Source organism: Camarhynchus parvulus, chromosome 1A (assembly GCF_901933205.1).
Source record: "Camarhynchus parvulus chromosome 1A, STF_HiC, whole genome shotgun sequence".
NCBI classification, from domain to species: domain Eukaryota; kingdom Metazoa; phylum Chordata; class Aves; order Passeriformes; family Thraupidae; genus Camarhynchus; species Camarhynchus parvulus.
Window position 1 is genome coordinate 20,284,273 of NC_044586.1, and position 24,224 is coordinate 20,308,496.

General features: G+C 39.5%; 1 protein-coding gene across 5 annotated transcripts in view; it reads right to left on the minus strand.

The window, feature by feature from the left end:
- Window positions 1–24,224, minus strand: part of LARGE1 (LARGE xylosyl- and glucuronyltransferase 1) — a 278,856-nt gene that overhangs the window by 124,478 nt on the left and 130,154 nt on the right. For all 5 annotated transcript variants that reach the window (XR_004061190.1, XM_030960519.1, XM_030960517.1 and 2 more), the window contains 3 exons: window positions 21,838–22,139; window positions 15,553–15,635; window positions 5,994–6,117 (listed from right to left, as the gene is read on the minus strand). Coding sequence is in view for 4 of the 5 variants with exons in the window: in XM_030960519.1 (XP_030816379.1) it covers window positions 5,994–6,117; window positions 15,553–15,635; window positions 21,838–22,139 (509 nt within the window). In the remaining variant the exon portion in view is untranslated. The remainder of the gene's footprint in view (window positions 1–5,993; window positions 6,118–15,552; window positions 15,636–21,837; window positions 22,140–24,224) is intronic.

The following is a 24,224-nucleotide window of genomic DNA, read 5'->3' on the forward strand; positions in this document are numbered from 1 at the left end:
AATAAAGAGAAGGGGAAATGACAGGAAGCAGCAGCAGCCAATGCCTATCATTTCACTGACATGTGCAGTGGGTCAGTTTACAGGAAGACAAAAGGCTGGTGAAATGCAGGAGCACTGCAAACCCCCCACAACACATAAGAGTTTTGGGTCAAAACCTCAGTGCCATAGAAACACTTTAACTGAATACTTACTGCTGTGTGAATGAATGTAAACATAAACAGATGCTGGGTTTCTCTTTCTGAGTAGCATTAATAGCAATTCGATCTTGCATATGAAGTGGAAAAGAAACGAAGGGAAGTAGCATACTTCTCCTTTATAACTTTGTGTGTTTGCCTCTGAGGCACACAGTGAACTACGTAACAGACAAACAACCCTGTGCTGCCCTTAACTACATATAATCTGCATGCAGTGCAATGCAAATACAGTCAAACCCTTAGAGTCCATGATAGTTTACGGGTCAGTCACTATTACTGTGATTGTTATAGGTGGCTGCAACATCCAGTGGAACTTCTTGACTAGGAAGATGATGGAAGGCAGGAGAATGCTGACCAATTTTATTGTTTGAGGCTTTATCAACACTGCTATCATTGTCACCCTCTTAAACTGATGTGAAAACCACCAAGCTAATAATCTGTTCATCAAATACACTCTCATATCTTCCCAATTGCCAATCAGAATCGCTCTCTCCCACACTCAGAAGGTGGTAGCTGCCATTTTGTTGAAAGTATTTGTTTGATCGTGCTTCCAAAATTGGTATATTGCAATACTGCAAAACATACAACCTTATCACTACTATCACTCAATGGAAGAGCTTCTGCTGGTATCCAAAGACTGCAAGGCATTTGAGCTGCTTTTGGCGCAATTTGCTGCAAAGACATTCACATACTGAGCATACTTTAAAACAACTAACATTATTGGGATTTTGACCTACAGTAAAGTCTGCATGGACAATACAATGTGCCAGACAGGACACTTGCTTGCTGTCTAGATGGTAAAGGGAGTCTCCATAGCAAGGGTTCTTACAGAGTCATCTTAGTTGGATTGGGTGAGACTCCCTAAAACATGTTTCTGTACAATTTTTGTAACCCAGCTGACCCACGGTCCTACCTGACCACTGCAAGATATGTATTATGTGTCACTATAGATCACCTTAACCTATGTACAAAACATTTCCCAACTATCTTAAGTATGTACAATAGACTGTCCTACATGATCATTTCTACACATGCAGGAACTGATCCTATTGATTGTCTCACTCTTGTACAATTGATTAACTTTGCAGCAGGAACTGTCTGTGAGTATCTGGGACAGCCAGATTCTTTGCCCAGGATGTTAATCAACATGCTTGAGCATACAAATTGGTCTAGGCACAGCAGGGTCTGCCTGGGGAATCTTAAGAACTGTCTGAAATTCCCACTGAGACCACTCCTGTAACAAGCTGTCAAATACTTCTTGTGCCAGCAGTTCCATCAATCACCTAGCTTCAACTTGGGCTGCTGCCTCAAACCAGTCCTTTATCTCATCTGTGCAGACAACAAGCCTGGGAGTTCCTGGACCACTGTGGGAATTTAAGTGCACTAGGGTTGCACACAGGCACAACCCTGAGAACCAACTACGCTACAGTCATAATTAAAGAATTAAACTTTATTTTTCTGCTTAAGTCTCATAGCCCTTGCCCATTAGCTCAGCTGGCTAGAGCATGGTGCTAATGACACCAGGGTCATGGGTTTAATCTCTCTAGAGACCCTTTACTTAAGAGCTGGACTTGATGATCCTTGTGGGTCCCTTCTAACTCAAGAGTATTTTGTGATGTCTGTCTAAATGATGTCAATATCCAACCTAGTGAACTGGCTTCAAAATTCAGATGAAAGTGGCTAAGAAGTAATTCACCTCATCCTGCAGTAAATGCCCAAAGATAAGTGATCTTTATCCCATGCATTACTTGAGTTTCGTTGTGCCGTATCAGACTACTGATTTTGACTGAGTGTGTAGATGTCAACATTTCTGATAGGAAATCACCTAATGCAGCACTGGTACTCAGATTTGTGGTCTGTTGTTTCGGGGAACAGTAAAAGCTGGAATGTTGTCCATATATATAGTAAAGAATGGAGCTTTCAATATTTCTCTTTCAGATCAAATGTTCATCTATTACAAAACCCCATTCACCATCCCTTCAAGTTCATAAATCAATTGCAGCACACGTGGGCTAAACTATTTAAAGAAGATGGCTTTTCTGCTCTACCAGTGATTAAAGGACTGTGTATCTGGGCCATTTACTCACAGCAGAGCAGGCTACTGCTCATTCTACATTCTGCCTTCTTCAGTTCACCTGACATTGTCATCAGTGTGCCAAGGAACATGTGGGAAAACAAACTCACCTCATCTGTATTCCACCCATCACATACAGTACTGCCTTATCAGCTGTTCCTTCTGCTCTGGGACAGTGCAGATCATAATGGATTTAATGCCTGTATTTCCCTGGGAGTGAACTGACACAAGATTCCATGTTTAACAATGAAGTGCAGAAGCCAAGTGCCCAAGCTGCACACCTTCAATAGTTTGTTCTGGAGCTTCTTCATGTAAGACTGAACTGAAAAAACCACAATATCCTGAAGCCTCACATGTGCAAATCACAGCTGTAATAGATGAATGTTTCACAAGTATTTTTTTTTCCTTTTATTTAATGCTCAAAGACCACTTTCAGTTTACAGTTATTTTGTGGGATGCATTGTTGTATTAGATACATCTACACATCAGGACCAAAGCTGACTAACACAACTAAAGTGATCATATAAAGTGAATTTACACTGCCAAGTAACTTTCCAGCTTGCAGTCACAGCCATATGTGGCCACATAAATTTGGAAGAGTTATGTGTGGGCCATAGTGAGTAGAGCAAGAATGAAGTATGTAGCTGTAGAATAGTTCAATTACTGGCACCATTATAAGCAGCCTACACTTCAAGGATGCTTATTGCTGATTACTGACTGCACGTAGCAGGTTTAGTTAATGGGAGAGAGTTCCAAATCCTAGCAGCTGGTGAGTTAAGGGAGAGCTTTTAAGCACCCATCCATGTTCCTTGAGGTTATTGGCAAGGCAATGAGGAGACAGGCCAAGTTATGTTGGGGAAGGTTACCTTAGTACAACTGGCTGTTAAAATCTTCAAACTAGCTGGTTTAAAGAAATACATCCAGCAAGCTGCCATCTCGACTTTGTCTGACCCTGTTCTTGGAAATGCTGCTATTTTGGCTCAGCTCCACAGTTAAGTCTCCTCCTCTTCTATCCCATCCCTTATCATGTATGCCAAGCAAAGATATACCTTTCCTTGGCCATTCTTTCCTGTGCTCCATCTCTCTTCCAAGCAGGCTGCTGGTAGTTTGGCAGCATCTGCTTCTAGGGAGAGAATGAACCTAGGCTATTTGTGGTGCAACAGGAATGTGAACAGCTGTGTCACCGTGCAAAAGGAAAAGTAAGTCTTCTCTAAGTTTTAAAAGGAACATCTGACATGCTTAATTCACAGCAGCAAAGTAGATATGTTGGTTTGCTGGCCCTAGAAATTCTGATATAATCTGTGGTACCTTGTCTCCCCTTTCTTGCAGTGAAGTGTCCAGTTTTCCTCTAAAACCTGAGAGAAAAGAACAGCCACAGCCAAGACTAATTTTCTGTGCCTTTCTTCAGGACACTGGTATCTCTAACTCTAAGCTAAACAGCATGTATTTTAAGAGCTGCAGGATATGTTAAGAAACACTGCCAAATACCAAATACTTTAGTCTCCAAATTCTGCCTTTTAAAAAATTAATATGCTACTGGAAACTGTTGCTTGAATTCTAAACAGCTACTTGAAAACAAAAAAGCATTCATATTATTTATGGAGGATCTAAAATTATGTGCTCTCTTCTACGGTTTGAGCAGGAACAGGAGCAGAAGCAGGACTTTTCCCAGGACTTAAGGGCTTAATCTAACATGCCAGCTCCTGCTGCATTAGAAGGAAGAGGCTGGAAGCTCATACGTATCCAATGGGAAAAAAACAAACATGAAATGAAATGTTTTCTGCAGCAGCTAAAATGTGTTCCAAAACAACTGAACATCAGTGAATGAAAGCTAAGCAGAAAGTTCTCATGCCATTACTCAGTTTAAACCCTTTTAAAAGTCAGAAATTGGTATTGATTGCAGGCTTAAAAAAGAACTATGGAGGGTCATTTAAACTGAAACATAGCATATACTGTAAGAGTGAATCCATAGATCACTTCAGAGAAAGACAGGCTTTCTAGTAAACATCCAGCATCAGCTCTATGTTTTCTTAACACCAGGCAGCAAAATACAGCTCCCAAGAGTGCAGGTGAAATACATGAACCTAAACCAATCATTAAATCCTCTCTAGGGGCTACATAAGAAACAAATGAGATGAGCTTCTACAGCTGTCTGTAAACAGCTCCTCTGTCGTCTTTGCTAAAACCTGCAGAATGATCTGGATATGAGCCAGCATCATTCCTGTTTTTTTAAAACTCTGTTTATATTTATAACTCTTTGTTTTCCTTTGCCAGTGTCTGTCACATTCTCCTATGCTCAGTACTATATACTGTGATTTTTTGGCCACTGAAATCAGGGAAATTGCTTGGTATGGAAAATTATGAGCTCTGAACAAGAGGGGCAAACCTGGAAAGACCTATTTATGCATCAATACTTGCATCCAGCTATAAACTGGTCCTCAACCTAGAGCCTATGGGTTGCATGCAAGATAATCTAGTGTGGATGTAGGTCACCGGTCATATAAAAAAATCAAGGCTGAGTGAAGAGCGAGGGACAAAACCGTTTTGCTCTGTAGCCTCATATCTACTTAGTGCTTTGCCTATAAATCAGAAATTGGGGATCACTGAAGTAAGCTCTCTTGGTTATTATTTACTTAACTAGATTGGACCATACCCAAATGACCAGAAGGAAAACACTAAGAGGTCTGTCTTCCCCAGCTGAGAGGCTAATTAAAAACCCTACAATTTGCAGAAAAGCGCATGTAACATAGACACGTACAAGATTGATAGGAAAAAACCTCCTCCTTGCTATAAAGCTATAAAGAACAGAAGGAAGATCTCTGGCTAATTACGTTAATATCAGCTTATGGCTTCATGTAAAAGAACCAATGAAAAATAAAAACAAAGTATTCTTCTCAATAATCACTTTTTTCCCTTTTCCATCTCTTTCTAAAGCTTTCTGTATTCAATATTTCACAACATGGTGTGCTTTGAATTTCCCCTGTAGTAAGTACAGCGATTTGCTAAATTTAAGGGTTTTTAACTTGTTTCAGGGTCCTGCTCAGAACAGTCTGGTAAGTCATACAAATTACTGCCACCAACTTCAAATGCTAAAGTCTGAATACTTCATTCTACCTCTACAGGTAAAAAAAAACCCATACAGCTCCAAATCAATGCTTTTTAAGTATAAAAAGATAATTACTTTGAGTAAGTGATTCCTCCCCTGCTGATTGAACTGTTTTCATAATCATTCCTTTTGGAAGGGCATCCAGACAAAAAAGGTAGGTATTGTACTAATGCTACCTTGTCAAAGTGTGTATACTTAGGGTTTTACACACCTGTGCTTGAGGAATGCAGTTAAGTGTTTCCAGTAACAGACCTGGGCTTATTCAGCAAGATTCCTAAGATTTCACCACTGCTACTAAGAAGAAGTATCCTTAAAAAAACATAGTGTGATCAGATGGACAGCCAGAATCCTCTTGCTAGCAAGTAAAATTCTACGCTGCTACACAAAACATTTCATTAGCTGCTCTCATTCTAGAGAACTGCACTGATTTTAGCCATTTAGCATCTTCCAGTTACGTGTAATCGGGGTTACAACCATGTCAGTTAGAATTAGTTGTCATCAGGGAGAGTATTTTTAGGGAGTAGTTCTCCTGCAATTCACCCGTCAAGGGAGATAAGGAACAAAGGGGTGACATCAAATCACAAGTATATGACAGACACCTGTGTCTGTGTGTCTTTACCTTGAGCTCATCTGCATCATAGAAGTCTATGCGCACCGCAGGGACCATCCACGTCTGGAACAGAGTTGCCAGGATCTGTTTGGCAATTGCATCGGCAATGAGGTGGAAGTGGAGTGGGTTCCGCCTGATATGAGGAAGGAGAGGAACACGTTAGTTCAAAGGTTTGTAATTCCTGTTCTTAAAATACAACATCAGAATTTACAAAGTTTTATCTGTGTCTACCATGTCAAGTTTTGAGTGTGCAGCATGTCTGGTGGAGTCCTGCTCTGTGGCCAAAATGCTGAGACACAATTCGAATACACATGACCTCAACACAATACTCAATCAGTTTCTGGGTGGCTATGAACATACAGATCCTTTCACTCCAGCAGAATGTGATGATTTATAACACCTAAGAGTCCTGTCCCATGCACCAGCTCCTTAAAAAAAGGCCAAGTTAATATCCCTTTGGGGACTTGAGCTTTGGAAATGATTGTTTCAGTTTCTAGGTGAACCTGATAATTTATCTTTGTGGTAAGAAGACTGTCTTAGGTTAAATATAACAATTTGAATGAGGTGAAATTCTGGGAACCTTGAGTTTACATAGAACTTTTCTACAAAGCAATCTTGGGGAACCAACAGCTGTCCCATAGGAGCCCAAAATTAGATGTTTCAGGTGAGTGCCTTCTAGCTACTCACTGGTATAGTGAACAGAATGGAAACTGCAAATCTTACCATATCCTTTTTTCCTAATGGTTAAAGAAAGGCACTCACCAGAGTGCCTTTTACTTCAAAACACCAGATCTGGGTTCACCTCTGCAATCACACGACTTAGGCTAACTGAAAAGCTTCAAAACAAGACAGGTGAAGCCAGTATCAGCAAGACTGGCCAGCTCTGACAAAGTGTATGGGTTTTTCTATACTAATGTGAACTTAGACATTATAAATACCTTGTTTAATTCCCTTAACCTCCCTCCCTTTTTGGGGGAAAATAAGCAACAAAATTTGATCTCAACTTCTGTGGCAGGAAACCTACCAGTGGAAATTACTCACAAATTGTAGTCTTCCATGTTTAGCCCTAGCTTAGCAACTTTCTCTGTCAGCAAAAAAGGACAGACTTTGAAAGAACTACTAAGAGGAAAATAGGCTGGTTTAGACTTCAGCATGGGATCAACCTTTCTTTGATCCCTAGAGTGGAATATTGGATTCTCATTTCTATGGAATTTGTAAAGCTAAATGAGTGTACTTGTTAATTGGTATTTTTTCATCTAACAAGAGAAGTATTTAATTTCAGATGTTGATTAAAGCAGATGAGTGATGCTACTACATTCTTCAGTGTGAATGAAAAGTGAGGAAAACTATGTTAGCTCAGGCCAATATACTTCCATTACATTTTAGGGCTTAACCAAAAAAATGAAGGTTATTTTTTCTCCATTTTCTACATTAATAAAAAATATGTGCCTTCCTTTTAATGTTTCTCTTCTTGCTTTGATGAGTAATACTGCTTCCCACTGAACAAAGTCCACAGGAAAATGTAAAAATACATACATTTGTTCATAGTATTGCAACAGACTCCTCAGCAGAAAGATGAGATTGTAGTGAGAAGCAGTGTAGGACTGGATTTTGCAGATGCAACCCAGCACTCGGGGCTGCCAGTGAAGCTGATGTATTGGCTTCAAGGACACTGTGGATCACATTATGTGCTTACAGGAAAAGCAGAAAAGGGCTGGGTAGAAGCCTTATATATGAGATAATCATGATGGCAGAATAAACCCACAGCTGATCTGCCTTAAACAATATCCAAAACACTAAGCCACAACATGCTTTTCAGAAGACAAAGGTCTTTCAATCTCCAGCTTGTCCTGCAGGGAGGAGGGGAGAGGGAAAGGCACAAGCTGCCAGCTGCTGAGTGTCCCATTACCAAGCTAAAGGGATCACAGCAATTACATTTGCTTCACAAGCCCAGCAGGAGAGTAGAAGAGGACATCCTGGCTCATGCAGATTCCGCAGTAACCAGGCACCTTGCCAAGAAAAAAATCAGGAAATAGCAGTGATCAGGAGATACATCTCATTAGTAGAGACAAGGCCAAGAGAAACAAAGTACAACACCGGTGGCTTTGGGTACTGGCAGAGCAGTATCTCAAGACAAATAAATGTTCAGTATCAACATATACATCCCACATAGCTCCCTCTGCTAAGGAGGGGCTGAGTCTGGATTCTGGTAGGACTATTTCCCAGCTGGTGTTCTTCAGTAATTTCCTTCCCTTTTTTATTCTGGGTTATTTATCTTATATTCTAAAGCAGAATAAGAAGAGTAAAAAATCAGTTAAAAAAAGAAAGCTCTGTCTTCTCTCAAATGATCATTTAGTTAAATGGAATTATATAAAATATTTCAAGATGAAACACACTAGTTGAAAAGAAAAAATCTGACACAAAGACACTCAGATGTTCAGTAGCAGTTTATACTTATCTGAATGACCCAGAGTGTATGAAACTTATATGGGAACAAGTGGGTGACATTTACTTTAGTTCATCTCCTACTAGGAGAAAGAAAAAAGGATAGCTGTACTCCCACACAGAAATCTCTTTCAAGTTGTTAGCCTCATGGTAAAGATTCAGCTGGAAGGAAAGTGTGTGTCAGAGGCAAGGCAAAAGATTATCACTTACAAAAATACACCCCCAAAACAGTATAGTGACCTGATGACATCTAAAACTAAATGTGCATCAGCCATAGAAAATTTTACTCCAGACAAGATTTCAGTTCTGTGAAATGTGAGGTTTAGCACAGTGCTGGAAGCCAACAGTGCACAGCCTCAAAGCTGGAAGACCTTCTGAAGGTAACCATACTAGCATACACACAGATGACATCTTTCACCTCTTCTGCTGTCTGCAATATGTGAAGCCTAAAAGATATGGATTGTTTCAAAGTGTTTAAGAAACAAGTTTAGAAGCTTGAAGATCACCCAACATTCATTATAAAAGATACAGAAGACATTCTGCAAGATGAGAAATCTTTCTCAATAGATGTACGAAAGGGATGTCATGATTATCTGATAACAGGATTGAATCAGTGGCTCTAAGAATTGGGGATGACAATCAGGATATTGTGAAGGATTCCACTGAAAGCTGAATTTCATTAAACTGGGACATTTTGCTCATTTTCCACTGGGCACATCAAGAGAAATAAAAAAACCTACACACATAAAGGCTGGTTGTATCTTATACTGATAGAAATCACTACACTGTACTGGGGACAGTATATTCAACTATGGAATAACACGGGTCAATATATGGCAACTGTGATAAACTTCTCCCACAAAACTAATAGGTTTTGGAAAATCCTCAGTATTCATGCGAATTAATCTGTTTAGGAATAAATGTTTCTAGTATCCCAGGTTTCAGAACAATGAGTCCCAGGTCTTCCAGATTCCTTACTGCAGAAGCAGGTATTGAAACAGCCATAGAATTTCTCACAAGGTCCAGAAATACTTAATCTTATTTCCTTCAATGATTTTGAACATTTGAATTTCTACCAACTACAACTTTTCACAGTTCCTGCTACATGGAAAATGCTGATGCATTAATGTCTTAATTTGGAAAACTGTAGTTCCAAAATATGGCTATTTCCCATCAAGTGGAAACTTAAGGTTCTAAGTACTCGGTTCAGAAAACTGCAAATCTTCCTATATTAACTTATTTCCACTTATCTTAAGATCAGAACACTATCTGACAAAGTAAACCATATGTAAAGAGCACACATTTATTTTCCTAAATTACTTTCCTCAAAAGTGAACAAAGGGAGATTCTAGCCAAGATTTTCAAGCATGGATGTTGAAGTATAGGTTCTTAGACCTAAATATAGGAGTTTGAATGAATGCCCTCATTTTCAAAATTGCTGAGGTCCTATAAAGTTAGGAAAATGAAAAGATGACAATTTTTTAAAAGTCAGGCCATGAATTTAGAAGTCTATTCCAAGGTACCCATTTCTCTACATTTTGTCTTATCATGATGTCTTATTCTTGCATTTCAAAATCTCTTATTCTTCATCAGATTTATGATCTGCTTGCTCAAGCATTTGTGGCCCTTTCTTTTCAAATAGCCAGTGCCACAGAGTTAAATACAGAAATCTACAACTGAAAAAGGGAGTCGTGAACCAAGGCTCACTCTTCCCTTCTGCACTATTCCATAGCTCAATTGTTAGTAATTCAAAAGGCAGCTCCTTGGCTGCTTGGTTACACAGTTCTCTCTCTGCAACAGAGAAATTTTATTTTCTAAGAATACAAAATGGTCAGTAGCCCAGGGGATTTATTTCCAAAACCTATACTTTATTAAGGGAAGCACAACAAAGTAGTACCTTTTATATATGTAACAAATGGTTACAAGAACTTCAAACAGGAATTATAAAAGGCAGTTTGGGAAACTTTTTCTCCTAATGCCCATATGACAATCTCTCACTCATATGAGAAAAATTGTAATGTGAAAATCTTCAAGATGTTTTTATACCACTTCACACCCAGTATTGATGAAAATGCTCCCCAAACTATTGGAGAGAGACTAAATACACACTTGCTGCATCACTCATGGATCTTTTTGTTTTGTGTTTATTTTGAGAATTTCTTTGGGAAGTACTAAGAGTTAATCATGAACAGATTTTTTTTAAACATTATTTTCTCCATTATGCCTCTATTGTTAGGAGAGCTAGAAAAAACAAAAAGTGCGTATTGTTGATGCATCCATATGTATCGGAGAAACCAGGTCACACTTTATGTGTTTTGCCAGAATAACATCACACAAAATAGACTGACACATTAGAAAAGTTGGAAACACTGTCAGAGGTTCTGAATTCTCAAATTAACTCCATTAAGGCAAAGTGGTCTCAATGGAATATAGCCATTAGATTATATAAGCTTTAATTACCAGCCAGTGTTGACTTGTGACTTTTACTTGGAAATTACATGTCATCCTTTTAATTTAATTTAGATTTTCATTTGCTTTGCCTTATTCTACTTGTTCTGAGAAAAAAAGAGTTCATTATTCATACAGCATTCTGTAACACAGCTTCATATCCTGTTCTTAAAAATGCTCAGCCATACACTTAACTTTAAGGTTACAAGCAGCCTTCTTAAAGCAAAGAGGCAACTTCATATTAAAACGCATTTGTCTGGTTGTCTGGTTTTGTTTACATTCCTTACAAAGCCCCCACACTCCTATGCCACTATTGCTGTAGTATAAATGGAGAGTCCAGAAAAAGAAGTAAATGCAGTGTCTCCTGTGAAGAAGAGGGACAGACATAGTGGGGAAAAAAACAGAAGGCCACAAAAAACCAACACAGTACTTGCTGCCACAAAAGAGAAGTTAATTGTTTACAGATTGTCAGGCTGACCTAACTGCCAGAAACATGCTATAATTGTGAAAGTTTGTTTTTTATTTTGTTTCCAAATGAAACATAGTGTTAGACATGTCTTTGAAAAAGGGCACATTAAAAACCATTTTAGCTCTTACTCAAGACTTACCCGAACCGAGAAATTATCTTTTCAATATGTAACTAGGATTGTGGGCTGTTTCTGTAGCATTCTAAGGTTTGCAATTTTCAGAAATGGAGTAAAACATTGAAAAATCACCAACGTAAGTTGGACCAATAGTTGCAAAACTCCAAGGAACATTATCAACCACAGAAAACTGCTTCAATTTTGAAAAAGAAATGCAGGTGCTTTTTAGCTTACCACTATAATCACGGTGTCCAAAAGTATTTGCACTTCATTCTGCCTATTTGACCCAATATAATACATTTTTAGTGTTTAGTCTTTTGGTTTGGAACAACTAAAGTGAGGCTGCTCTAAGGACATGGTGATATGCTTGTGTTAAACTCAAATAATTTTTTTTTACCCCTGCAATGGCTTTATAAAATCTGTCATAATTAGGAACTAGATGTGCAAGAAAGGAAAGTAGCAAAGTTGCAGAGTAGGACTGAGTATTCATTCTAGCAGCCTCCCTCTGTGCAGTGCTGCCAATGCATATTTATCAGACTGCAAACCCTGCACTATCCCAGCTCTGCTGAGTCTCCTCCTGAGAACAGACTGTCAGTTATGTCAAACTGGGTGTTAAAAGCTGCTGGATTTTGTGGCTGGAGCATACGTTTTTGAAAGACAAAACTGGAATCAAGCTCCTTTATCACTGGGAATGAAACACATTTCTGAACTATGGTGTTCTTATGTGGAATCAATCACACTACCCCTTTCCTCTCCTTTTCCCACTCTCTGGAATCTGAAGCTAGATGTGGTTTCTCAAATGGTCTGAACAAGTAGCTTGCCTAAGTCTCATAATATATATGGTATGACTCAAATCTTGGTGTTTTAGGCCTGCAGAGAGCTGAAATGTTCAATATACAGGATTTGCTGTACATTCCTGTAAGAGAGAAGAGACAGCACACTCCATCTATAGAAAATCCTGTAGCTTTTATCCTTAATGACCCAGCACTCCTGCTGTTTTGTGTCTCTATCTAGTACTCTAGCTAAACTTGGGGGTATAACAAATATGTTAATGCTCCCTGGGATTAGACTGACATGGCCTCCTTTTCTCAGAGCTTTTCTATTAGAGAAGTAGAGATTTCCTATGGAAGTAGGGAATTTAGGGATATAGTTTTGTATCAAAATGCATGCTAAAACATGCATTAATTACTAACCTGCACAGAAATGCCAAAAGAAGGACATGACATCTTCATGAATTCCAGATAGATTCACTGACATCAGTGTCTTACAACAAACACCAACTGAGGTGCAGGAAGACAGGTGAGGACATTAAGGCTGGTTGCTTTGAGGGGTCAGTTGTTTAATCAGTAGATTGAATTCAGGGTGTGTTGAAGGAGAAACAAAATCTCTATGACAGTAAGTTTGGCAGCATATTTTTTCTGTTCTTGCAAAACTTATATTTATATTTGAGATTGAATGTGGTGATACTGGAAATGAAGGATGAGTAGCCTAACTCAGAGATTAGGATAACAAACTTGTTAAGCAAAATTCTCCATTGGAAGCATACAGACCTTTCAAACAATGGCTTTTTGGACAATGCCAGCTAGGATGCACCCCCTGGTGCATATTTAGGGTTAGAAGAAGTGACATCTCCATGCCTTTCTCACTGATGACCCTCAAGTCAGAGGTAAACTTGATGCTGAAATCATGAAGCACTGACTATGTGAACCAACCACTTCCAACTCTCCTAACTCAATCCTCCTAAATGCACTAATATGACCTGTCTCCATTCTTCATTCCTATAATTACATAGATCATAGCAACTAAAAGAAGCCTTTCCAATCATCACCATTTCTGAATTGCATAGTGGTCTCCAAAATAACATTGTTTGTACATGGCAACCAATGCAAAGAAACTTAGTTCTAAATCAATATTCAGCTTAGTTTGTTGTTTCTTTTTGCTTATTCTGCATCCTTCTACAGAACTGCCATTCCAAAGATAAGGATCCAGGAAAGAAGTGCTACTGAAGCACGGCCATGGAGTCATAGCATCAACTGATGCTTAAGAAGCCTGTGTTTTCTAGAAGATAACAAAGAAATGTCTGTCTCTGTCTCTTTTCTGAGAAAATCTTCTCTTTCTAGCAAACAATTTAATACCTAGTGAGAAACCCTAGTTCTAGGCAGGAATGGACTTAGACTTGTCTTTAAGTATGTCCTGAGCAAACAAGGGAGATAGGTTATCTGCAATGTGCTCGGGTTTCATTAGCTATACTGGACTTTATCTTGACCACCTCTGCTGAGTTCAGTAAATCCTTTGACATGAGCAGCAGTGCAGGCCAAAACCAGTATGTTCTTGACAGAGGCAGAATCTATCAGACTTAGAAATACAAATATTAATTACCTTTTTATGTTTTAACATTTTAATTTGTTATTGTTTAATAATTTAATTACATGGCAGTATTGTTTATAAATTTGCTAATTGCTCAGAGGAGGGCCTTAAGTAAAACAGGGACATTTCCTTTAAAGAACAGAGAGAGGTTGTTTAAACCTTTGAGCTGTGAGATGCCTATTATTTACAGAACATTTGGAAACAGAGAGATTAAAGCCTTCTCAAAATGGATGCAAATACTAGGACAGACGAACAGGGAGAAGCTTACCACTAGGATAACTTGTGTCACCACAAAAATATGGTTTTCCATTAAATCCCTTAGAAACAACAAAAAAAAAATACAAAACCTCTCCGCATCCTTGCAATATAAATCCAGTTTACATTGAACAATTCAAACTTCTAATTGGAAATAGATATAGTTTCACCATTTACCAGAATTTTAACGTTCAATAAAATCCCCCAAAGAGAATGACATGGATGTTTATTGTATTTTTGCTTTTGTTATGTGTTTTAGCATTGTTCTTCTGGTCCTACCCCCATCTAACATGAACATGCTACTTCTCAAAAGACTTGCAAAGACTGCGTGTTGATAATGGAAGCTGCTCTCCTATTTTGATTAAACAATACTTATGGAGTCTTTTTTCATACTGGACAAGGGGAGCATTTCTATTATTTTAGGAAACTTACCAAAAATGATAAAATGGTGTACTAAAACCACTGTCAGGGAGTGACTGCTAAGGCTTCCAGCAGGAGACTGGAGGCAAACATAAGGAGCAAAGTGTGGGACTGGAATGCCCCACTCATGCTAGACACAAGAAGATATTACCACATGACACGAACAAAAGTAATTCACTCTTGCACAAAATTTTCTTTCAAAAAAAAGCAGCATATTGAAACTACCTCCCTTAGTAAGTTGTTTGTACTGTAAGCATATTTTACTAGTCTATTTATCCTGTTTGAATCAAACAGTCTGATCACTTCCCTAATTTTAATCCACCTTTGGCAACATCATTGGAAAGCATTTCCGAGAGAATTTCTAAACTGGACAATGAATACACACAGACACCCACACAGAATTTAATGTGAATTCTCTTTTTCTGGAGTTGCTGTCTATTAAGGGAATTGGTTATTTTATTTTCATTGTAGATTTATGCCTCTCAACTTTGGGAGCTAACTGTGCTAAAACCAGGTTGCAAAACCTTCTGAGGGACTGTCAGCAGCAATTCCAAAGCCAGGAAAAAGCACCTGAATTTAATGAAATAGTGTATATACTGACTGTAACAGCAGGTTTACTTCAAAAACAAATGTCAAAATTGGAATCTGGGACAGTCAAGCAACCAGTGTGAATTTATCATCTATACCTGTGCCATAAACTGATACCAGAAATAGGCTAAATGAATACAACACTGTTATTACCATTACCACTATTTTACAGCATTCAGGAGCGTGTAGATACTTTACTGTGAAGATAGACACTGTCCCTATTCTCACAATGCAACAGGAGTAGCAGGTGGATCTCTGATCCCTCTTATTCACTGTAGAAAATCTTCACACAGGTGAAATTTATTTGAGATGATCATGAATTAAATGTTTCATTCCATAAAAAGAGAAAGGAACCAGGGAAGGGAATCTGACCTTCTTCTGAAGTAACATAGTAAACCTACAAAAAGCTCACTTAGTAATAATCAGATATACAATATACAGGAAAAGAAAACTTCCTTTACCTGTGAAATAAGACAGACTTGACGAGTGTGACAACATCCCGACTGGCATTGTACCCTGCACAAACAATGGCAACATGGATAGTCTGTGGGAGAAAAGCAACAAAAAGAACAAAATTAAAGCCTGCTCCTGTGCTCGTCACTTGTTAAGGAGAGCACACACATGACACTGCTGTTGTTTAGTGCTGCAATTGTTAGGGATTTGAGTGGGTGTTTTGCAGCTGTTTGCAACCCACTTGAGGCAGTTTGCTAAAAACATCTTAATTGAGTTATAGCACCATCATCATTCCAAAGTCATTACTACCACTACATTACATCAGATGATTGAGTAGAATTGCATTTATTAGCTAAGACATACGTGTACATGTATGTACACACACCCTCCCCAAGAAAGTAGCACACAAAATCCTGAGTGTACAAACATACAGATATTTTTAATCTTCTGAACTAAAGTTTAAAATTGTGTCTGATAATTAGAAGCAGATATGATCTCAGAAATTTTGAATTATTTCTGTCTTATGCACTGCCCCTATGGAGAGGGTGAGCAAGCTCTCATGGATGAACATGACTGTGACTACTGGCTTGCCAGGGCTGGATGCATGCCAGCGATGCGATGGGACACAGGCTGTGATGCCAAGAGGCCACCTCCCTGCCTGTGACTACCAGCATGGGCAGTTCTGGCAGCATTAATGCGAAGTTAAACACAACCCCCACAAACACATTCTCTCCACCTCATAACACTGGTAAATTATCACTTATTCTGTGCCTTTTTACCTCCCTTTTAACATGAGGCAGAAGTTTCCTCATCTCTTCAGGAGGAAAGGGAAAATTGAAAAGGCGCTACGAGTCATTATTTAGCAGTAAGTACTAATCTGAAAAATGCTATCACGTTACTCTGCTCCGCTTTTAAAAAGTAGCCATTTCTGCTCCCTAGGGACAAAAAAATATAAATTAATCCTATCAAGTTTTGACTCTAGGTTCTGTGATCTTCTGTTTCTTAGTGGTCACAGAAATGAAGCAGAGTTCACCATGCTGTCAGCACAAAGCTGCCATTGGGGACACAGCTGTGAAACTGCAGGGAAGCCTCATTTGGCTTCCATTTGAAGCTTGGTTAGCTGGTTTCTCACACACACAGCTCTCATTTTCTACAGAATGCCCACTATGCTGAGAACAAATGAGGAATTCTGTCTCCTCACATAGCCACAGATTCCCAAAGCCTGGCTTGTAACAGAAGCACATTTACACAAGAAGTGCCATGTGTTGGGCATATCTGAAGAGCCCATAGCCCCATCCATTAAGATCCCCTGGTACAAGGCACAATTTTTATCATACAAGTGCCAAGTGGCTGTGGAACATCTACATGAACAGCACAGCTCCCTCCAGCCCTGCTGTGCTTCACAAGCTCAGGCATATTTAAGATCTGATGTTTTAAGAGGACTTGAATTAATAAGACAACTGTCTGTCCAGAGAGGTGTGAGAAAGAAAAGATACTGTAGTACATTTTGGCAGCAGCTCTGTGAGGTATTAGCACTTTAAATTTATGTTAAAGTCAATGGGAGCCGAGCATGCTCAACACTTGGCAAAAATTGATTATGTTTCTCTCTTGTGATAAGAGGGGAGAACAGAGACTGCTTATTAATGACTTTTATTACAGCAGGAGTCTGTAAGGTACTCATTGGCATGGGTTGCTGTGGGTGCACTGATTCCTGATCCTACATGAATGGCCTCCTCTCTCATTGTCACCTGGTCCCCCTCCCAGGCTTCTGGAAGACCTAAAATCCTTCTCCTCAGTGCCAATTAAAATCAAATTAACTGAGAACAGTTTCACCCCTGCTTTAAACATTTCACCTGAAGGCACTAGACCAGAAACAAACACTTTAGGGGTTTCCACAGAATAGCACTGTCATATACTGTCAGCATTGTTTTATACCACTTACACTTGCCAGAAAAGCTCTCCTCAAAGCCACTGTCTCTACCTTTCAACGTCCCCCTAAATCAGAGTTTATTCTGTCAAGTTCTTGCCCACATCTGTTCTCCTTTTACTAAATCAGTTTGTTTCAGAATTGAAAGCATGCATTCCTTGCTGTCTTCTAGTAGCTGCTGGTGCCTTGGATGCTGCTTCAGCCAGGACACAGTGAGAGCAGCACTTACTATGCTTCTGAATGCTCTCTTCCAGCTCAGAGACATAGGCATCCATGTACCTTCTGCTCAGCCTCTCTGTGGTGTTTGATGTTACATATTACCTCTATTCCTGCCTGCAATCAGTTAAACAACAGAGCAATAATCCTCAAAGAGAACAGAAATCAAGACCTTTTCTTTCCAAGTTTTTTCCTGCAGCATGCTTCAAGGCTTAGTCTATTCCTCTCCTTTCCCTTAACAACTTTCCTTTCTCTCGTTGTTTAACTGTTAAACTAAGTCAGTGGAAAAACAGATAAGCCAAATGAAGTTATCAGACTGAACTGCCTGCAGATGTTTGCATCCCAAGTGGAAAAACATTATTTGCAGTTTTCTCCACTCTTGTTCCAAATGCATGTTTGGATTGAGAGCAGCTGGCTGTACCCAGATTCTGACAAGATATGGCTGGAATAAGCACTTGAAAGAACTTGCACCCTCCTGAGCATACTACTGTAAGCATCACCTCTCAGATTTTGAAAATTGACATTTCTCCCAAACTCCTTTTATCTATCTGCAGATAGCTGGAAGAGTGTATCCCCCAGCCCACCAGAACTGGCCACTGTGATTCACACAACCTCCAGACCCTATGACTGCAGCTAACACCAAGGACTAAAGCCACATGACCAAAGAATGCTCCAACTTCCACTATAAGTGTCAGCCTGCCTGTTTGGCTCAACATGCTCCACTAAACTTCTCACACAAGGCTCTGCATGCTACACTTCCCCTTTACCGTTGGCATTCCATGATAGTTTTGGATAACATTAGTCACACTCTAGCCTGGATATTCCGAAATCACTGCAGGACCAAACGGAGCATCCAAAGTGTCCATCTTCCTACAATGCTCTCTTCAAAGTGAGTGATGGATGTGTTCACCATTTGCTGCAGGAGTTTGGATTCAGGTTATTCACTGGAGATGCTTTTGCAAAATGTAACTCGCTGCCGCAACAAATGAAATGACGACATGCCTGACGATACAGAGTCAATGAATTCTTCCTCTGTTTATACACAGAAATATGAAGAGGTAATCAAAACACTGTGGAAGCTCATCACAACATTCTCCCTACAGGCTGAGGATCAGGGACACCAACTGAACTATTTTTAATTGTAAACAGTTTAGGAAGCACTCAGGTGTAGGTGCTTCAAGGTACTTAAGGAAGCTAAGCTTCTTTAGGAAAGGGAGTTTAAGTCATACCAAGGTGTATGCTAACGTAGCTCAAAACTCTTACCTCAGCCACTACACACCAGGAAAAGCCTGTCTCTAAATGCAGTATTTCATGTTCTGGCATATTATTAATGGGAAGAAAATATCCAAAACCCAGTTCTTCTACACTGGGCCCCAGATCCATACTGATGAGGAGTATACAGTGCCTAGATGAGCATGCATAACAATTTTTCCTCCTTGGGCTACTTTTTGGAATGATGAAATAATGAGTTTTAAAAACCTGTATTAGTCCTTATAGTTAAAAATGTCTTTGGTAAGACATTTCATACCTCAGCAATTTTCCAGTAGGCTTTCCACTGTAGATATTTAATCCTTCATAAATAATTGTTGAATGTGATTAAGAGATATTACAAGTATGTTACAAAATACTTGCATTTGTTTCCAGGGTTTTTTTTCCCCAGTGGCAGATAATATCTGCTTTACATGTGTTACACTGCTGATGTTGGTGAGGATCTGTTCTTGATGGCTGTGGAGCACTACACAACCCTACTGAACAACACTGTTGAGAACAGGGACAATACAAATATGCCTCTAAAAATGCTTCAAATGTTAAGTATCTTGCTAAGCCACTAAATGCTATACTGCTAACTATCAATTTCCAAATATATAATATCTTTCAAAAATATTTATAAATACACACTTAATTCAAGTAATGCTCAGTTTAGAGAGGTACAAGCTGGAAAGATACTGGGATAACACTGTAAGCATACACTGAAAAGCATACAATTTTGTTAACTTTCACTGGCATTATGCTCTCCTTCTGAAGCCTGTTGTTAGTGCTGACATCTGTGTAAGGACTATGCTTACTTATATTTCCAAGGCTTGTGTTCAAATGGTCTGCTCCTAGGAAGGCATGATGGGCATCTGCTCACTCAAGGGAGAAGCCCCTTGTCTGGGTGTCTGATCTTTTTCTTGCAGTATAATGCTGGTCCATTTTAAAGTATCAGAAGAGCTCTCCTGTGATGCAAGAGTAGAAAGCTGTGGCTGGAATGCAACAAACCCACAGCTATTTGATATAGATCACAATTAACATCACATAGATGATGCTTTATCAGAGATTTAATGTTCATTCATTGTAACCGCATTTTCAAATGTTTTAATCACCACTAAAGACCTTCCCAAATTAGATTGTGAAATCTTATCGCCAGTAAATCTCTAAGAACAGAGTCACTGAAATGAACAACCCATTCCTGGCACTCTTAGTCTCCACCAGAGCAAGAGTCTTCTTCCTAAGAACCCTTGTTTCTCACTACCCAATTTGTCAACTCCTGCTGTGATATATTCCAGGGTCCGAAGCTAAAAAAACCTTTGTTTACACATCTGAAACACAGAAAAGAACCAGAGAATGAAAGGCATCAAGATGCCCCTCATACAAACACAGGATGAGAATCTACACTAACAGGATAAATGATGAGACTCTTGGCAAATCTGGTAATAGGGAAGTTTCATTTTCACTTCCATTGCTGTAACTGAGTTACTGATTGAATTCCTTAAGAGAAGAGTAAGAAGTTGAGATCAAAATAGCATGCAGTGAAATAGGGGGATGGCAAATAATGTGAGATTTTGTATTTTATATAAGCATTGCCTCCAGCAGAGTGCTAAACCCCACTGAGCAAGCAAACTCATTGGCAAAACACATTACAAACTGTAAGGCCACTTAAACTATCCCTACTTTAAGCTACTATTTTTGTGTGTTAGATTGGTTGGTACATTGAACAACCAAGAACTGAGATTCAGCTCATCACTCCTTAATATAATAATAAGGGAAAAGTGAGGTTTGCTGATTGATGGCCTGGTTAAAAGAAATGCCAAAAATCTCACGCTGAGGAATATCAGGCCCTCATTATCTGGAGGAGGGAAAATGAAAACAAAAACTTCCTCTTCCCTCTCCTTACAATAACATTGATTCCTTTTTTCTACACTGTTGGACAAAGATATCCAACTGGAAAGCAGCAGTTCATTTTCAAACTGTATTTGATATTTTCTCATTGAATAGAATTTATATTAAGAGATAGTCAGGATTTCTTTTTCCTCTTGTACTAATTTTCTTTCAACTTTTATCTTCCAAGTGGCAGCAAGCAAGATAGAAGGTGACATGGTATTACCCTCTTTGTAGAAATAAATGGAGGAAATTATTTTTGATAACTTTATCAGCTGAGATTGGCACAAGGCCTTTAAGTGAGACTTTCTGCTTTGGATCTACTCATATTTGGACCTGTCATCATTCAGACATCTCACAACAAAGTATCTGGATGACATCCACAGAAGTACTGACAAAAATGGGGAAAACCAAACCAAACCAACCACACCAAAATGGCCTCAGAAGCAGACTGCCTGTTCCTGCAGCCAAGCACACTGCTAGTGCACGGCTCACACAAAGCACCTGCTCCCACAGCAACATCCAGACACACTCCTCAAAGTGAGTCAAAAGCACAGGCTGGCTCCATGAACCATGATTTAATTAATTATGAACCCTGAACTGTTTCAATATAGACTCAGAAACAAAGAAATAAGGCTTTTCTAAGCACTCTGGAGTCATTATTATTTGAAATACATGGGGTCAGTTCACCACAGGTCTTTATCTGCAGAGCTGTAGTGAAGTCAGCCAGAAGCAAGGCTTTGATTTTTATATCAGGTTTGGGGACATACGAATGAAAAAGACAAAAAGCTGTGATGAAATAATAACTCAGAAGATATTCCGATGACAAATGTGTTAAAGGCTTTTTTAAAAAGAATAGCAAAAAACTATCAGAAAAGTTGCATGCAGCAGACCTTTAAGATGCTGGTTTTGGAGGAAAAGATTTCAGAGGAAGCAAACAGGGATCTGCAAAGTCCTTAAAGGACCACATCTACCAAGATTTGTTTCTGGCACGTTCCTTTGGCATATTTACCTCACACTTCTCCACCACGGGCTGCTGGCCGCACTCGGAGCTGTTCCCCGCCACGATGCCAGCCCGCAGGCTCTCGCTGTCGCCCGTGCCCTCCTCCATGGAGTAGGTTTTGGAGTGGTTGGCGCGGTGGTGCGCGGGGCCCCGGGCCTGGGCCAGGCTGAGCTGCTTGCGCAGCGCGCGGTTCTCCTCCTCCACCTCCCGCACGCGCACCTCCAGGCTCTCGCGCTCCCGCTGGCTCGACGCCGTGTACCGAGGGCTGTGCGGCTGCGACTCCAGCGGGGACAGCGACACCGGCTTCCCATCTGCACCACAAGCAAACAGAGCACTTCTGTCAGAACACACCAGCTGCATCTTCCTTTAATGTTGGTGTTGCGAGGCAGAGATGCGCTTCACATACAGCCATGTTTTATGCAGGCTTGGCACTCCCAAGCCACGCTTAAGTGCACGGTAAACTTGAACAAATGCTGAATTCTACGAGCTACAGGTCCTACTAATTTTCAAACTACACCAAAAGACAAGCATGTGTTTCTTTGTTCTCATAGGGCTGCCTGCCAGTCTCTAGTCTGGGAAGACAGTCAAGAACATTAGGATTTAATTCAAAGGCAATTAATATACAGTTAAATATATTTTAGAAATGTATGCAAGATGAAATAATTTTGCTATTCCCACTTCCTCTACAGCCAAATGACAGCATTTTGGCGACCATTTTGTGCCAAACAGTAGCCCCAGCTGATTCACATGTGCGGAACAGATGGGTTTTATTCAGCAACATAGTATTATGTGCTTGCAGAAAAATAAGAGGTTCAGGGCAGAAATGTTCAATACACATGTGGGCCAAATTCTGGAAAGTATTCTGGCTTAAAAAGACTCTGTGGAATTTTCAAAAAAAGTAAAAAGGTTCAATTCAACATCTTCAAGTAAAGTGTCTCAAAAATGTTTAATGAAAATCAAATTGAAGCAAAGCAAAAGACAGTGAGAGTTATCCACAGTGTCATAATTAGCAAGAAATTCCTTTACAGTGATGATATGTGAGTATCTTATACTAAAATATTTCTCTGATGTAACTTTCTACTTGCATGTATTAAATCACAAAATTATAGAACTGTAAGGTTGAAAAAACCTCTAAGATCATTGAGTACAACTGTTAATCCAGCACCAACATGTTCACCATTAAACCACGTCCATACCCACATCCACGTTTTTTGAGCACTTCCAGGGATTGTACTTTGACCATTTGCCTGAACAGCCTATTCCAATCCCTGACCACCTTTGCCATTAGGTCATTTTTTCCTAATATTCAACAAAATCTCCTGTGGCACAACTTGAAGTCATTTCATCTCATCTTGTCACTTGTTGCCTGTAAGAAGAGGACAACCCTCACCTGGCTACACTCTCGTTTAAGGCAGTTTTAGAGAGCAATAAGGTCTCCCCTGAGCCTCCATTTCTCCAGGGTAAGCCCCTCCAGCTCCCTCAGTTTCTCCTCATGTAACCTGTGCTCCAGACCCTTCCCCAGCGCCACACAGCTCTTCTCTGGATATGTTCCAGCACCTCAATATCCAGAACTGAAAGCAGGATTCAAGGTGTGACCTCATCAGTGCCAAGTACAGGGACATGTTTCCTATTTAATGATTTTTCCAGCGCAGACAGTCCCATTGGTTTTATCAAACAAGTAATAGCCTGAGTGGTGTATAAAATGGAAACCATGCAGTTATTGTTTTGAAGTTCTCCCTAAAAAGTACATTTTTCACCTACCGACTCAAAACTATCTCCCTGCTATAAAGACCTGTTCATTGCTTGTTCTTTTTCATTGTTTCACATTAACATGAATGATGAGCTGTCCTCTAAACGGACTTCATGAAAAACACTGGTATGGAAATCAAATCCTCAATTCTAATTCACATTGTTGAGTTATACAGGTATACACACTTCCTATATGTAAATCATTATCTTGATTTTTATCATCATTTGAATAGAATATCTTGCATTTCTTGTGGGCTATCTTCTACAAAAATATTGTAATTTATTAATTTATCATTAGCAAAGGTTATGGATAAATCTGAGACTGAAAAACATCTCAAGACAAATTCTGGAGTTTGGCCACTGACACTTTGAAACTTGAATGCTCCAGCAAACAGTTATTCAAAATTTAATAAGATATTTGAAAAGCCTGCAAACAATGGGTGCAGCAACAGAGAAATGTCAACATAAAGGACAAAGCCATGCTACAATCAGACACACAACAGAATACTGAGTTATCTTTCTCCAGCAAGCTTGGAGGGCCTGGAACTGAAGTCGTGTTATTTCTCAGCTGCTGATATCCAAGTTGAGGAAACTAAGACTCATTTGGTTGTGATTCTATTGCATCCCCATTACTGGACAGCAAGAGT